General features: G+C 33.7%; 4 protein-coding genes across 5 annotated transcripts in view; 3 read left to right on the top strand and 1 right to left on the bottom strand.

Moving 5' to 3' along the window:
* Nucleotides 1-883: 883 nt before the first annotated feature.
* LOC148228552 (uncharacterized) lies at nucleotides 884-3,740 on the top strand. The gene is made up of 4 exons (XM_088199259.1): nucleotides 884-2,438; nucleotides 2,507-2,715; nucleotides 2,789-2,939; nucleotides 3,004-3,740. Exons 1-4 carry the CDS (start codon nucleotides 950-952, stop codon nucleotides 3,156-3,158), a joined length of 2,004 nt encoding a protein of 667 aa, XP_088055385.1. The 5' UTR covers nucleotides 884-949; the 3' UTR covers nucleotides 3,159-3,740.
* A 250-nt stretch (nucleotides 3,741-3,990) lies between these two features.
* Nucleotides 3,991-8,614, top strand: LOC148228551 (EEF1A lysine methyltransferase 2). Its single transcript, XM_088199260.1, has 3 exons — nucleotides 3,991-7,452; nucleotides 7,517-7,653; nucleotides 7,720-8,614. The coding sequence occupies exons 1-3, from the start codon at nucleotides 7,251-7,253 to the stop codon at nucleotides 8,038-8,040; spliced, it is 660 nt and encodes a 219-aa protein (XP_088055386.1). The 5' UTR covers nucleotides 3,991-7,250; the 3' UTR covers nucleotides 8,041-8,614.
* Nucleotides 8,615-11,368: 2,754 nt separating this feature from the next.
* On the top strand, nucleotides 11,369-13,968 carry LOC148228550 (stress-activated map kinase-interacting protein 1-like). Its single transcript, XM_088199227.1, has 6 exons — nucleotides 11,369-11,772; nucleotides 11,845-12,249; nucleotides 12,315-12,769; nucleotides 12,841-13,043; nucleotides 13,149-13,296; nucleotides 13,701-13,968. The coding sequence occupies exons 1-6, from the start codon at nucleotides 11,450-11,452 to the stop codon at nucleotides 13,889-13,891; spliced, it is 1,725 nt and encodes a 574-aa protein (XP_088055353.1). The 5' UTR covers nucleotides 11,369-11,449; the 3' UTR covers nucleotides 13,892-13,968.
* Nucleotides 13,969-14,014: 46 nt separating this feature from the next.
* Nucleotides 14,015-15,938, bottom strand: part of Drip (aquaporin homolog protein drip) — a 55,358-nt gene continuing 53,434 nt past the window's right edge. For both annotated transcript variants that reach the window (XM_088199229.1, XM_088199228.1), the window contains exons 6-7: nucleotides 15,145-15,225; nucleotides 14,015-15,086 (exon numbers count right to left, since the gene is read on the bottom strand). In XM_088199229.1, the coding sequence (XP_088055355.1) occupies nucleotides 14,979-15,086; nucleotides 15,145-15,225 (189 nt within the window). In that variant the 3' untranslated portion in view covers nucleotides 14,015-14,978. The remainder of the gene's footprint in view (nucleotides 15,087-15,144; nucleotides 15,226-15,938) is intronic.

The following is a 15,938-nucleotide window of genomic DNA, read 5'->3' as shown; positions in this document are numbered from 1 at the left end:
TGTATTGATCTACTAATATAATTAAAATTTCGAGGTCTATTTCTTCCGCTATTGCCTAAACACGAGGAATATATTTCATTTTTGTATTACAAGATACCACAATCTGTCAGTGGCTGACTGCCGGCCCGATTCGTGTTTCAGTATATGAGTTTCAGTACAATTCCATACACCATACTCAACCCGGTACCCGGCGCCGAACAGTTGTAGTGAGCACGGCCGGTGACAATCCGGCTCTCTTTTATCTTCCCAAAAAAACTTTTATCGACAATCATACCTTTATTATTAAAAATTGCACAATTTAAAAAAAATAAACAAAAACAATTTGAAGACAATTTTAAATCGCAACGTGGCGGAAACTCAATTTGTTTGTGAATATTTTTCTATGAAAACATCCGACTGTATTTTGACAGTCATATGTCACTACACTTACTCGGGAACATTTCGTTAATATTAACTTACATGTTTAAAAAAATATATTCAAATTTGATCCCAAATCTTTTATATATAATTATATTTATGTATGTACAATATAATCGGAAAATATTTTTTTAATATGCGTAAATTTTAAATCGACCGGGACAAATGATTCTTGGACAGGGACACTGGGACACAAACCTCCAAACCGGGACATGTCCCGGTGTACCGGGACGTATGGCAGCACTAAGCTACACTAATACAGCAAGCTCCAAAAATGTGGACAACGTTTATTTTCTTTACTTGCAGTATTTTTATTCACATGTGCTATAGATACAAAATGAAACTTAAATGTTAAGTATAAGCTATTTCCCAACTTATGTAAATGTACAATTTTATATATTCATGTTTTTAAATAAGCTATTAATATTTAGGTGTGGGAAGCCTTCTTTTATAGGTCAATTAGCTTACTGGCAACACCTAGCGTCGGTCTGTCAGCCGACGTTTATGACGGAGTTCGATTCTTTTTGTTAAAATGTCGAACGAATTCAAGACGGAATTCGATGAAACCGGTAATATGGACAGTAAAAATTCATTACACCGGGTTAAGGTGTCAAATCTAGATTACTCTCAGAGTCGAACGCGTCCCCAGTTATCTGGGAAAGCGAGAAAAAGGTTCAAGTTCCTCACGTATAAGGGTGTCGATTACAAAACTGCTCTAAAACTGTGTCAAAGACCAACCTTAAACCCCCACTTCCGCTATTCTGGCGTTCGAAGAAATTCTTCGCCCAAAAGGAAATATGAAGAGGAACACACTAAGATGGACCATATTCGAGTGTCCATAAAAAATAAGACCCTCATGACTATTGAGCAGTTAAATAGTCTCCAAAAGGCAATCCTCGCGGAGGTCGACAAGATTCCAGAAGGAGGGCCCAATCCGAGATTCAAAAAATCAAACTTCGATGCCGGTTATATGTCGGTGTTGTGCGCCGACAAGGAAAGCTTGACATGGTTGGTCGAGACGCTCAAGACGCTTCAACCGTGGCCGGGCGCTAGGTTGGAATGTATGGATACGCAAGAATGGTACCTGGCAAATGTGTGGATACCGGGAGTTGAAAAAGAACCGGCCAAGGTCATAATGCAACGACTTCAAAGGCAAAACTCTGATTTAAACTGCGCACAATGGAGGGTTCTAAAGGTAAAAGAAGACGATAGGGGGCAAAGTTTGTTCCTTGCCATCGACAGAGCGGCTAACGAAGCTCTCGAGAAGATTGATTTTAGCCCATTTTTAAATTATGGGAAGACTTATTTTAAGGTAAAAAAGCGTTATGGCGGTTTAGCTCCAGAAATTATCAAGTTCGACGAGCCCGGATGTAGTTCTCGCGAACCTGCAACAGGACACGGGTCCAACTTCTCTCAATCGGAAGATCAACCGATGGATATGTCGGAAATGTACGATTTCAACGATGAAGATGAAAAAGTTTCACCTTGCAGACCACCGGACTACGCTAAAGAGAGTTGGAGGTCGATAACTTTCGAGAATGATGAAATACAAGCACCGAAAAGCTTCGTTAACAGTGGAGGACACCAGATGGCTAATAGCAGCGACACATGGAGACCGATGACTTCTAATAGCGACGGAAGACAACACCAGACAAAGTTTACTAACGACAAAGAATGGCAATCGGACACTCTCAATGCCAACGAAAAATGGAGATCGTCAACTTCTAGTAATGATAAAAAACTGACACGTTTTGACGTAGACGACCGATGGCAAGATTTCGATACCAACATACAAGAGGAACCGTCGACTTCTAGCAATGAAGTAAGATTGACATCGACCAATTTCGATCAGAACAAGAGAACGAGACATGAACAAAATAACCGATCGTATAATACACATAAACCCTTGCTGACTTTTGAAGATCTGAGGAAAATGCCTGTTAAAAATGATACTTTCAGGAATAACGAACCTAGACATGTAATTAATATTGCTCCAATACATTTTGAGACAGAAAAAAGAGGTTACAATAAATATTTTAATAATCTAGAATGTAATTTTATTCTTATTTATATTTATTTTGCAATTCAGGTACAAATTGGACGCATTTGACTCCGAGTAGAAATGATTCCGTTCTTGATAGCATGAAGAATCATGAATTATCAATGGTAGCGCCAGGCTATCGATCGTATCGAGTGGAGCTCGTTAATTTTAAACGACCAAATAGAAAAGTTCTTCTGGGAATATCTGGAGAAAAAATTGAAATAGAACCATTGATGGCTAGTCTGCCTCCCAAAAAGGTATATACATAAATAACTTTAACAATTTGACATTTACTGTAATAGAATTTTAATTTATACGTACAATTTTCAGTCTCGAATGCAGCCGGTCACGTATAACATTGATTCTATAATAGAATGCGAAGTCATATCAGATAAGTTTGATGCTGTTATATTTAGACTTCATTATTCAAGCCCAAGTTCATACCGTCGTCTCTCTAATCGCGAATCGGATTCGACAGCAGGTTTGTTTAATTGCTGAAATTTCTATAATTGTTCTTAATTATATTCTTCTATTCTTTTTTTTAGGTTATTTAGGCCTTAATTCCAACCTAAATTTTGTGGATTTCGAATGTGAAAGATTAATGGCTGAAGTGATAGTTAATAAAATCAATATGATTTTAAACATGAAATCCATAAAAAAAGATGCAAACAGAGAAAAACGTATAATACCTTTCTTTTAAATATTCTTCATATCATAGCTTCACGAATTCTCACATTTCTCTTTATTTCAAGAATAATGTTTATTTTTTTTTAATAGTTTTTAATAATTTTGCTTAGTACATGTATGGCAAAAGCTTTTGATATGTATATTTTTATTATTATAGTATGTAGTGATCAACGAAAATGGTAATCTACAGTTAGTTATTATTCCACAAAATCATATTTTGTTAATTCTTTTTATTTGCATACATCTAAAAAAAGATGCTTCATTACTGAACAATATTAAATCTATTGTGGTAGAAACAGCTGTACTGGTTCTGGGGTTGAACATACTCAGCACCGGTATTGGCAGTATACCTGTGGGTGTAAGTCACCACGGGAACGTCGTAATATTATGTACTAAATAAGAGTATTCTAATCATGTAAAAAATAAATTATGCCTAGGATGTCTAAGCACCTAGGAATGTCCGTACTGTATCGATCTCTGACCGGTGTTAACACCGGCTATATCGATCTATTTTATTACGGTTACACATACAATTCTATGAGTTAGTAATGTAATGTATGGTTTATTCATCTTATCAATAAACAATGAAATTAAATATTGGTTTCAATGTTTATTATTGAAATTTCATGAAGCAAAATTACCAGAAGAGTCAGTGAAACTAGGAAAACATCAGAATAAAATTTGGATATAATTGGCAATGGAATAATTAAGAATTAGCGGAATCAAGCGCAGAATAAACATCATTTTACAATATTGGATGCTTCATTCATGGAATAAACACACCACAATGGAATAAACCTCTAACCGAGAAGAAAATATTCGACTATAAACATGATCGATTTATTGAAATTGATTGTTTGTAATAGAATTTTTTGTGGATACTCAAATATGCCTGCAAAAACACTGGACATCAAAACAATACGTAAGCCGATACTAAGCATGGATCAAGTTGTTGAGTGATAAAATAGAATCACAACGGTTGTCATTGTCAGAAAGATGTTTGAATTGCGACAAGATTACGATAACAGATGCTGGAAGTAAGCAAGTAGTGGAGCCGATTGCCGTACATTCTTGAAATATAAATCGACTTCTGTCAAGCTGCAACTACATGTGAGTCATTGGTATTACCGAAGTAAATCAGTGGGAGAATAAATTTACGGCTAAGGTAGTTGGTGAATGATAGCACGACTCTGATTGAGATAAGCATTATAAAAATTTGTTAAGCCATAATTACCAGCTTCGTCATCACTAGAATTGTTGGTAACAGCTTTAAAAGGGTCTGAAACATTGTGCCCCATTATTTGAAGAAAATGATAATAGAGAAGTTAACAACATGTTTATAGTAAACACAAGAAATGAACACTGGAACTGTGTTCTCTGCAATGAATGAGTTGAGTACTATTTTGTAACAATGAAGTATCCCATTCATTTTTAACGGTGAATCCAATTTTACACAATGCACCAGGAAACAAATATAATAAATTTAATTATCCATCACTATTGGGACCAGAAAGTTACCGGAAAACAGGATTTTCTGGTTTTCTGATCGTAACTCTTTAAATTACCATAGCACTGTACAAAACGTATTACAACTGTGTGTACCTGCTGCTAGCAAAAAAAATCAGTGTAGTTTGAGTAAAGAACAAGTTATCCTTACCACTTCATTTAACACTAAACTGTATTAAATAAAAGTATATTGAGAGTTTGTTCTCAAGGAGTATGATGGATTCATTGATTGGCGATGTTGAAGGATCTCCGACATCAGATTTGGAACGTCTAGATGAAATTTTTTTTTTTTGTGAATCTCTTCAGCATCTGACTTATAACACCTTACCCAGATGCCTACGCTCTTTCACAAAAAAATATGGGACTACATGAAGCCATGTGTATTCAAGTACATTGATGGTTCAATCTTTCTCACTATCTTCACTGATACACGTATCTCCGTAATCACGTTTTAAGAGACTTGTCACTACTGGGGCTTGACAGCCATTGATGTAAAACCACTCTTTGGGTACTGGCTGCTTGTGAGTTACTGTATATATATATTGTTTCTCGAAATGACTTTGTAAAAAATCAGTAAATTCAATAGTCAGAGAAAATGCTATTAAGAAATGTCGGCTTCGCCCCTACCTTAATTAAATATAAGCAAGAACATGTTACTGATCTTTTGGTAGAAATCAGTTATATTATCTACTCGACTAAGTTTATTGCTCATAAAAGGCTAGAATGTGTAAAATTAACTAGTTTAGGACTGTATGAAAAACAAATACATCAAAAAGTGTACTAAATTACATACGTTCTTGCTATAATTGTATTTCTTTTATTATCGAAATGAAAAAATCAGCATTTGTTAATTATATCGGCAGCACACTTATAAACTAGATTGCTATGAACATTTGTTCTGCTTTTTTTCTACATTTGACCCTAATGTTTGTGAAAGTGGCCAACAATGTTTAAGAACATAAATACGTTTTAACTTTCACGCGCCCATGCTATACCACTTTTTCAGAAAATTTCGCAAGAGAGATGGGTGAGTATATCCCCTTTTATCTCGTACGGATTTGCTTGTACGTGTGCGAGCGAGATGCACAGGTTCGAGTGACAAAGCGAGAGAGCTAGAGCAAGGTGCCTCACGCTCTGACGCACGCATCAGACGGCGTCGGGAGATTTAAGTCGAAGCGTAGAATATTCCCGCGCTTCTCAATTATTTTTCGACTTTACAAGTATATTTAATATTTTTAACCGTTATCAGTGTCGTCTATAACACTAAATAACACGTTTATTTGCTTTTTCAACCGATGTTTGGGTGCATGGTGATAACAAACTGAGTTTTAAATTTTAAAACGTATTTATGTACCAAAAATTTGCTGGACACTTTCGCAGACGGTAGGTCACAGTAAGTAGTATGACACCAAAAATCATAGATGATACCGCATAGCCGCAGAAATTGAAGCCAATGTCGAATGTCGATTCAGGAGTTAACAGATAAGATAGCAACAAGGCGTATGGGTTCCACATGCACTAAGCGACGAGAATAAGGCGACGCGCCTACCTTGTACTGTGATAATAACTCGAGGAAATATCAATGCTCTCGGATGGAGTATTAATTACCGTTTATTCGAATCTCTATTTACTTAAGCACCATCAGATTACAATTTATTTAAGCCTCTACAATATAATTTAGATGGTAAAAAAAATAATAGTGTTAGTGAATTTCTTTCTGAATATTTTAACTCACAGTCAGTCAGTTTTTACAAATGTGGGATTAAAAATTAATCTGATCGACGGAAGAAGGTAGTATCTGTCGATAGAGATTAATGTGTAGGTTATTATTGTAAAATAAATTTGTTATTGGAAAAAATAATTTTCATTAAAAAAAAACGTATTTTCTTCTAGGTACCACTAACATTTATGTGAAAGCGATGCTGCTAAATAATTCTTTTCACAAGTTATATATGATAATAATAGAATATGTACTCAATATTCATAAGCATATATTGTAAATAAAGCCCACGCTGACATATTAAAGCTTGATTATGAAAAAATTCAAATTCGTGATGTCCCCTGTCACAGACTGTCAATCTAAAAATGTTGTCCTCCTTAAACAAAAATGTTTGAGGTGACCATTTTAAGCTCTCGCAGCATCTCTTAGTGAACAAAAATATCCGAAATGCCCTTTTTTGTAACTTCCGCAGGAATCTGTCTGTCTGAAAAACTGACATCCATTACGACTATGTTTATTTAATTGTATACGCAGTAAAAGCAACATTAGCAATTGAATCAAGAAATAAGTATGACTTTTTTAGGCATTTCCTGTTTACGAATATTCTCTTTTCTCTCTTTAGATCTTGATTGTTTCTCTTTATTTTTATATACTTTTGGGAAAGGTTCCCTTATCATATTTTTAACTTCTAGACGCTTAGTTCACTAGTTTATTTGTATACGCATAATATAAAAATTACTTAAGTTTATGTGTAAATATTTTATTTTAATAATAAAATTATTTTTATTTTAAATTGCCGAATATTTTTTTACTGGCAGCACAGATAAACGTCAGTTTGAACGTTTCTCGTGTGTTTGCTTTAGAGGCGATTTGACAAAAATGTCCGACGAAGAAGAATTAGAAGGTTCAGAATTGGGAACTAAGAAATATTGGGATAGTGTATATTCAGTCGAAGTAAAGAATTTTAAATCACATGGAGACGTTGGAGAAGTTTGGTTTGGAGATGACAGTTTAGTGAGAATCGTCAATTGGATTGTGAAATGTAACAACATCAGTCAAACAGACGCAATTATTGATATTGGTAATTCAAAATATATATGAATACTATAATAAATTGTTACTAAAAAGCATAAATTGTACTTTAGGGTGTGGAAACGGTATGACACTTTTCGATCTCGCCAGGGAAGGATATACAAATTTGACTGGCGTTGATTATTCACAGCCGGGAATAGATTTAGCCGTTAGCGTATGCAACAATGAATTTCCAGACATTAAATTTAAGGTATAAATTAATTTATAAACAAATACAAGTATTGTGGATTATATGTAAAGTCCTTTTAATTTCAAGGTATTAGATTTCATCAATGACGACTTGTTTGAATATAATGAAACATTTAAAGTTGTACACGATAAAGGCACTTATGACGCTATAAGTTTGCATCCCGATGATCCAAAAACAAAAAGGAGCCTTTATAAGAAGAGAGTCCACCAAATCCTTCAGAATGAGGGATGTTTCGTTATCACATCTTGCAATTGGACGGAGAGTGAACTGCAAGAATATTTCACTGATACTTTTCAATTGAAAAAAATTATTCCATCTCCCCAATTTAAATTCGGTGGTAAAGTTGGAAGTGTGGTTTCGTCCATTGTTTTTGAGAAAGCTTCTTAATATTATACAATTTAAATTTAATAAGCGTTCTATCGCATGTTGTTATGATCTGTTGCCATGGGAATGTTTGTATCAGTCGACTCAATGTCTGGAATAGAATCCAGTCGCGGTAAAAATATTTTCTTGGAGCACCTGCATAACGAAGCTGCAAATGCAAAATATCGTAACAATCAAATCTTAAAGGTATCGAATTATAAAATGTAGTAATTACATTTTGTCATTTTAATCATATAATCTTCGATACTTCAATATATGTTTTTATAAAATGTGAATAATCATGATTGTAATAATCAAATAATGTATTTTCATAATAATTCATTTTAGAAAATGGATATTGTAAAAGCAAAACTACTATCGAGAGCAATTTATAGTCCTGTTGAAGAATCTCAGGCTTTAGCGATACAAAGATATAAAATGGAGCCATCTTTGCTATTGACAACCAAATGAAAATTTAATAATATTGTAATACGATATTTGTTTTATGGTATTATGTATGTTATGTTTTATTAAAAATTATTTTGGTACTATTTTTATTATATGTGAAAACGAAAGATAATAAACACATGGGAATGGATAATTGCGCTTTTTTAGAAACGACACACATTAATTAGCCTGTTCTGTAATGACGTTTAAAAATAATGCGATATTTTATTATCTTATACTGTTTTAAACGTGATCTACAATATTAATATTGGATCATGTTAATTTTAATTTTATATAGCACTGCATTGCCATGTTGAAAATTAAATTGTGATTTTTATCTCGATACCGTGCACTTTTCTAGCTATTCCATTGGATTTATGTTATTTAGCTGTGTTGGGTATTTCAACATAAATATTTATGACCAGGACAGGGATGCTATTATAAGCGTCTGTGCTGGTAATAATAATTAGATTTAATTTATTATACAATTTTATTGCCATTATTCTAAATGCATTAAGAACTTTCTTTTTGACCGCGGACTTTAGTCCTGTCTTCTTCAGCATTATTCGCTTTGTGTTTTATGTTTGTATAATATAATCTATTCACTGTACAATAATATTTTAAAAGTATATTATTAAGGTGACCAAATTTTGAAAATATCAAAGGAGGACACTAAAAATATAAAGGACATATAGGAAATTTTTGTTCGAGGAGAATAAATTGTCGCAAGAGCTAAAATAAAAGAGGTTATCATGTAACTTTTGTTTGAGGAAGACAAAGAAGGAGAAATTGTTACAGGAGATCAGAAAAATAACATTTCGTTTTTTTTTTGTTCATTTAGGGATGCTACAGGAGCAAAAAAAGTCACCTAGGATATTTTTGAGGACATAGGAATACAAATTTATTGAGGTGGACAATTCTTCTCAAAGGAGAACGTCTGGTCACTTTTATATTATGTAAATAGGTAATTCAGAAATACATTACGGCCTGGAATAAAAAATATTGAGAGAGATGGCCTAATTGATCCGAAAAAAAGTTATACTTCAACCGCTTCACATTAAGCTGGGCCTGATGAAACAATTTGTCAAAGCTTTGCCAACAGAAGTTTGCTCTAGTTTGTCAGATATAAAGTTAAAAGAAGACATTTTTGTTGTACCCGACATCAGAAAACTTATGAAAGAAGAAAATTTAGAAATTTTTAAGGTAAGATAAAACGTTGCTATGAAAATAGATTTGTATTTTTTTCTATCTATTTAAAACTTTTTTGGTTAATTAATTAGTTTTCATATTTATGTATTTATTTTTATTTGGCACCCCTTAACATGGTGTGCATAAGTATATAACTCTTTACAAGTGCATAGTATGCCCGAAATATTTTCGCAGGTATTTTAACCGTAATTCTATTAGCTATAAGAAGGAATTTGCCGTTCTTAATTGCTCTTTAGTTTTTAAAAAAAGATTGCAGGTTAAATTGTCCAGTTACGCTTAATTGACTTTTATGTTCAGTTACATGATTTCGACCTTTATTTGTCGTTATATTTATTTTTATTTAATAATTTATATTGAATATTACAGAAACATTTAAAAAATGTTAAAAAACGTGAATTAAGTAAAGCTAAACGAACTAAAATATTTTTTTTACATTCGTATATCGTAGGAAAACTGGACACTTGCGAGAGTAGTATGAATAGAGACATTTATAGTATGAATAGGACAATTGTTCCTACGACAATATTGCTCTCAGAACAGTTGCTCTCACGGACAATTACACTCAGGGACTATTGCTCTCGTAGTTTTTTTTTAATTTACTGCATGTTCACCAGGAGTATAAATTTACAACTAAATTAGCGTGTCAGAATTCAAACAACGACAATCAGGATCTTAGGATTTAAAAAAATATTTTTAATCGATGGTTCGCGTATTATATTGTAAAAACCTAGACATATATTTTTAACTTAAATTACTAAACTAATCTCAAGTTATTGTTGGTAAATGTCGGAATTTCACCAAAATAGACATTTGAAAAACCGCTATGATATAAACAAACACTATTGGCGGATGGTTTGTGTGGCACTTGATCGCAAATGTGTATATTTTTTGAAACAATGTAAATATTATTATTTTAACCAATATAAATTGATTTTTATTAAGTGCTTCGTTAAAAATAACAATTAAATTAAACATTTCTTAATTTTTGGCTTTTGAAATTAATTATACTTAGTAAAATTATATTGAAAAGAACAATTTTACTCCCGATGAACATGCAGCAAATTAAAAAAACACGAGAGCAATAGTCCCATAAGTGCAATTGTCACCGAACCACATTTGGTTTTATATTTCAATGTTGGAATCCACTTTAACGGATTACTAATGGATAATATTTCCAAGCATAGACCACATCATCCAATTCCAGCAAGAAAACGCTTCGTTTTTTATTAGTAAAATATTTCATTTAACCAGGGCTGTGGAGTTGTTAAAAAAAACACGACTCCGACTCCGACTCCGACTCCGATTCTGATATTTACCAACAACACGACTCCACTCCGACTCCGACTCCGACTTCGACTCCGACTCAAAAAAGTTTAATTTTATCAGGTATTTTTGGTGTTTTTCTATACGTTTAATATTCATACGCTATACACATTCATTATTACGCAATTAAAAATTCATAAATTTCATAGTTTAAAAAAATACTCGGAGTCGCTCATTTTTCACGACTCCGACTCCGACTCCAACTCCGGCCAAAACACCACGACTCCACGACTCCAACTCCGACTCCGACTCCGACTCCGACTCCACAGCCCTGCATTTAACATTTATATTAGGTGTTATAAATTGATGAAAGCTCAACATTTCAAATAATATTTTTGCAACATATAATCTACGGTAAGAATTAGTGTGGCATGGACAACGCATTAAGGCCAAAGGCCGCTCAGTTGGCTGCAGCGGCTGTCATCATCGTCTCGACTGACTGAGAACATCGGCGATGGCTACGTACGACAACCGGCATTGGCTGCTGTCGCACGTTCGCAACTCGTTTATCTCCACGGATGACACGGGAATGTGCGAGCTGGTGATGCTAGCGGAAGATCTGCCCAAGCTACTGCGCTCGCAGCGCGGAGCCTCGAGGCCGCCCGATCTCGACGAGACCGTCGAGGTGCGGGAAGTCCCCGACGGCGAAGCGGACGAGGAGCGCGTCTCCGCCTTCGACTGCTATCCCGAGATGGAGCACAACGACGAGGAAGATCTCGAGGATCCGCTCGCCGACAGTTACGATTTTCAGCACGACACGGATTTTGGAATTCACAGGTATTCACAGTTTATTTTATGCGATCAATTATTTATCTACCTAGTTATTTACAACTAATATTTGTTTTTCAGACAAAGATCTAATACTGCGCAAAGGATAGAAAAAATGGAATACGCGCAAAGAAAGGCTGCTAAAATTAAAGTCATCAAATGGGAAGGTCCCAATAATAATCTAACCGAGCAGGAAAAGGATCAGTTGTTTTCAAAGAAAAGCGTGACTAGAACCAATCAAAACGACAATATCAAAAGAAAATCACTACTTACCGATCAATTAAAAAAATGCCCACATTTGCCCCAAAAACAGTATTTAGAATATGCAATGTTCGACGGAGCGGCCCAGTTCGGCATGCCTACCAAGACGTATAAAATATTCATGACGATGCTACCCGAAGAACATCGAAATTATCCCATAACGGTCTGCGTCATATCCAATGCCAAGATTAAAGATTTGATTGGATTGACTTGCTACAAATATAGGTACATATAAAGCTTGTTCTATTTTCTTATATGTACAATATATTTTTTTACCTTATTGATTTTAGTATTGCGCATCCGGAGATTTCGCTCGCGTCAGTTTCCAATTACAATTTGCACATTTGCGAAGACGACGGAGAGATCGATTTAGATTTCCCTTGTCTGGACATCAACGAGGCTTGTTCCAAATACGGTTTCACTTGCCTGGGTATAGTCGACAAGTCCGCTATGAAACCGATAGACGTGCAGACTTGTTCCATCCCCGAGAAAGGCGGCTTCAACGCCATCAACATGCCCGAAGAAGGGAAGACCAGCGAACAAAACTTACCCACCAGATCGGCGACTTTTGACACAAACGAAAAGCTGAGACAAGAAAAACTCAACCGGTTGGTGAAGAGGGCTAACTCTTCGGTGACTTTCGAAGATCCGAAAACGACAGCCGTCATTTATGATAACTTTATGAGCAATGAATTTAGACGAGGAAGTAGTAGCGCACCGTCGTCTACTAAAGTCGACGACAAAGGTCTACATCATTATTTACAATCGTATCGTAATATTTATAGATTATAATTATTCTTAATCTTTTCTCTTCAGGCACTAAGTGGCAACAGTTTTCAAGGGATAACGACGGACTCACCAGAATGAAACTTCACGAGTTATCTATAGAAGCGCCGCTTTATCAGTCCTATCGTGTGCAGCTCGTTCACTTGGTTCGGCCGAATACGAAAGCTCTTCTCGGTATATCAGGAGAAAAAATAGAAATTGAACCTTTAATAGCTAATTTGAATCCATTTTGGGTATGTATTGATTCAACGATGAATTTAAAAAGTTGTTTTTCTAAGAGTTTTGTAATATATTAATTGTAGATTGTTTTTATTAATTATATTTTTTCATTATTTCAGTCTCGGATGAAGCCCGTCTCGTACAGTATTGATTCTATAGTCAAGTGTGAAATTGTTTCTAGAAAAAATACAAAAGCAATATTTAGAATTCATTATTCTCACTCCAATTTATATAGTTCCTCTAATCAAGAATCTAATTCAATGGCAGGTTTGTATCTCATATACACCACGATGTGGCAATTTAATTCCTGGATTGGTCCAATAAAAAATATTTAACACAATTAATGTTTGATATTTTTTGAGAGTAATTTCCGTTTACTTTAGAGCACTACAGATTCATATCATTTATTTTTGAGAGCAGTTTTCGCTTTATGATAGATACGTCTGTTGTTGTCAATTATTTTTAAAAAACGTTCATTCTTCCATATTTTTATGTTTGATTTGTCAAATCGTTGTCATCTTAAACATTCTCACATCAATCTTTAAAATGTTTTAATTGTTTAAAAACACATGTAATGCAGCATCAATCTGAAAATTAAATTGCGACATTATATCATAATATAAATCTGAATATAAGTAATGTGTATTATTCTTTATACTATTTTTTTCCAGGAATTTTAGGTCTAAGTTTTGATTTAAAGTATATGGATTTTGAATCCCGACAACTAATGGCTGAGGTAATTGTAGAAAAAATTAATATGATATTAAATTTGAAATCTAGTATTTTGTACAAAAGAACTTACATAGAACCGATGGCTAAAAGAAAAATAGTGAAGAAAACTGATAAAAAGAGTTATTTATGAAATGTTTACTACGCATGATGCAATCTTGGAATTTGTTAAACCTTGTGTATATTATATAATACATTGTTTTTATTTATTACTACTCGTTTTATTTAATGTTAAGAGGAAAAATAGTAAAACTAATTAGCTACTAAATAATTTATTTTTAGATAATTTAACATACAATGCAGAAATAACAACGCTAAATTTAATTTACTTATATTTCTTAATATCGATTTAATATACAAATATATGCATACATAATTATATCTACGATGTATTTAATACACATTTCGCGAAGTTTATTAGATATCGGAAAAATAGAATACATAGTTTTTTTGGCTATTTATTTTTCACAATGACTAATTTTTGCATTATACCGTATGCAGAAATTTTATTTACAACTACAAATACATATTTCTATTATATTTTAACATAAAATTAATAATAATGGAAAATTCTGATCGGAATGATTTAAAATGATTTTGTTTGATGATACAAAAATTTGGCATATCGATCTTTATATTAAACACGTTAAAATCTTATAAATAAAATGAGTTTATACAATGCATTTTTTATCGTTTGTAAGAAAGGGAAAATGTACTCTGTTAAAAATGCGTTCTTTTTGTACTGTTTCAATCAGGCTTGCTCATAGCAACGACTGTTAGCTAATGAGAACGTGATTCTTTTTTTCTGGACTGGAAGTTATAAGATTTTGGCATAGATTATCGATCATATTTATGTTTTGGCACATATTGCTCGCTGGAGAGAATTGATTTTTGAACACCTTCATATTGTCCTTTGATAAAATTTCAAATTGCGAACTGCACGGAAGTATCTCATCCATGTTAGTACTCCTTAAGCTGAATCGATCGTGCATTTGACTATTTACATATAAACTATTTGCCGTTATAATCTGAGATGCTACTTTCTTGATCGATTTTCCATTATGATGTTCCATATTGTTGTAGTGAAACGTTTTGATGTACGTTGGATTATGAAGCTTGAGATTATTTACATCCGGTTCAGATTGATGAGTTATAGTATACGATGAATCATCAGAGTGTCAGCTTGGATCGATTGGAGCTACCCTGTGAGATTGTTTTCCTCAGAAATCGTATGACGTTTCCTTTGTGTCGCTCTTACTGAGTTTGAAAACGAATCTGTATACGAGTCCAGCTAACACACCGCCAGCCATTGGACCAACCCAGTAAATCTGCAAATAATAAATAATGAATATCTAAATATACGAAAATAATGCAAAGTTAACATACCCAATGGAATTCCCAATCTCCTTTTACAGCCACAGGTCCGAAACTTCTTGCTGGATTCATACTAGATCCAGAGAAGGAAATCTAAAATAAGATAATTTATTAGATACATCTTATACATAATGTGTGTATAATATATGTTATAATGATGAGTTAAATGAATATTTTTTATCGTAATTTATTGAACTAAAAAGTTTCCAAAGGACCCATTTTCTATCTAGTCTTCACGTTCAATACAAGTTTTTTAGCGTTTAACAGATTAAACGGAAAATGTAGAGTTGATGATTGTCATGCTGCATCAAAACGCCTATATTCAGACGTTTGTCAATTTAATTGCAGGTTGAAGACTATTTATGAAGAGATCTGAGTATATCGTAACAGTGTCTAAAATTAACTCGCTCAACACAAAAGAGCCAGCTTTAGTTCCTAGCAGTTACACATTAATACATCGCTCTTTCTATTATGAGGACAGAAGGTGTGTTTTTATCAAAGTACTTTGTGAAACAGCAGAACATCATGAAAATATGATGTTCTGATTCAGAACTTGTCTCTAGAAGTGAGGCTATTTCTTTTATGGTAACCCAGAGATTTTCTTTTAATTGCTTTAGTGGCTGTTAAATCACTATTTTGTGTGATCGACTTAGTCAATAATAGTCTGCTTCAGAACTAGCATCGTTACAAAACTATATAGTCCACTCGTAAACTTGATACAGTTAGTCCATACTGAACTTTTATTAAGCAAATGAAATTCAATGGGTTTCACTTTTCCACAACTGAAAAATGTTTGTTGGCCATTT

Source organism: Plectrocnemia conspersa, unplaced genomic scaffold, assembly GCF_051122295.1.
Source record: "Plectrocnemia conspersa isolate PC_06_02 unplaced genomic scaffold, ASM5112229v1 ptg000012l, whole genome shotgun sequence".
Classification (NCBI taxonomy): domain Eukaryota; kingdom Metazoa; phylum Arthropoda; class Insecta; order Trichoptera; family Polycentropodidae; genus Plectrocnemia; species Plectrocnemia conspersa.
Note: the sequence above shows the minus strand (reverse complement) of the source record. Positions and strands in the feature narration are given on the sequence as shown.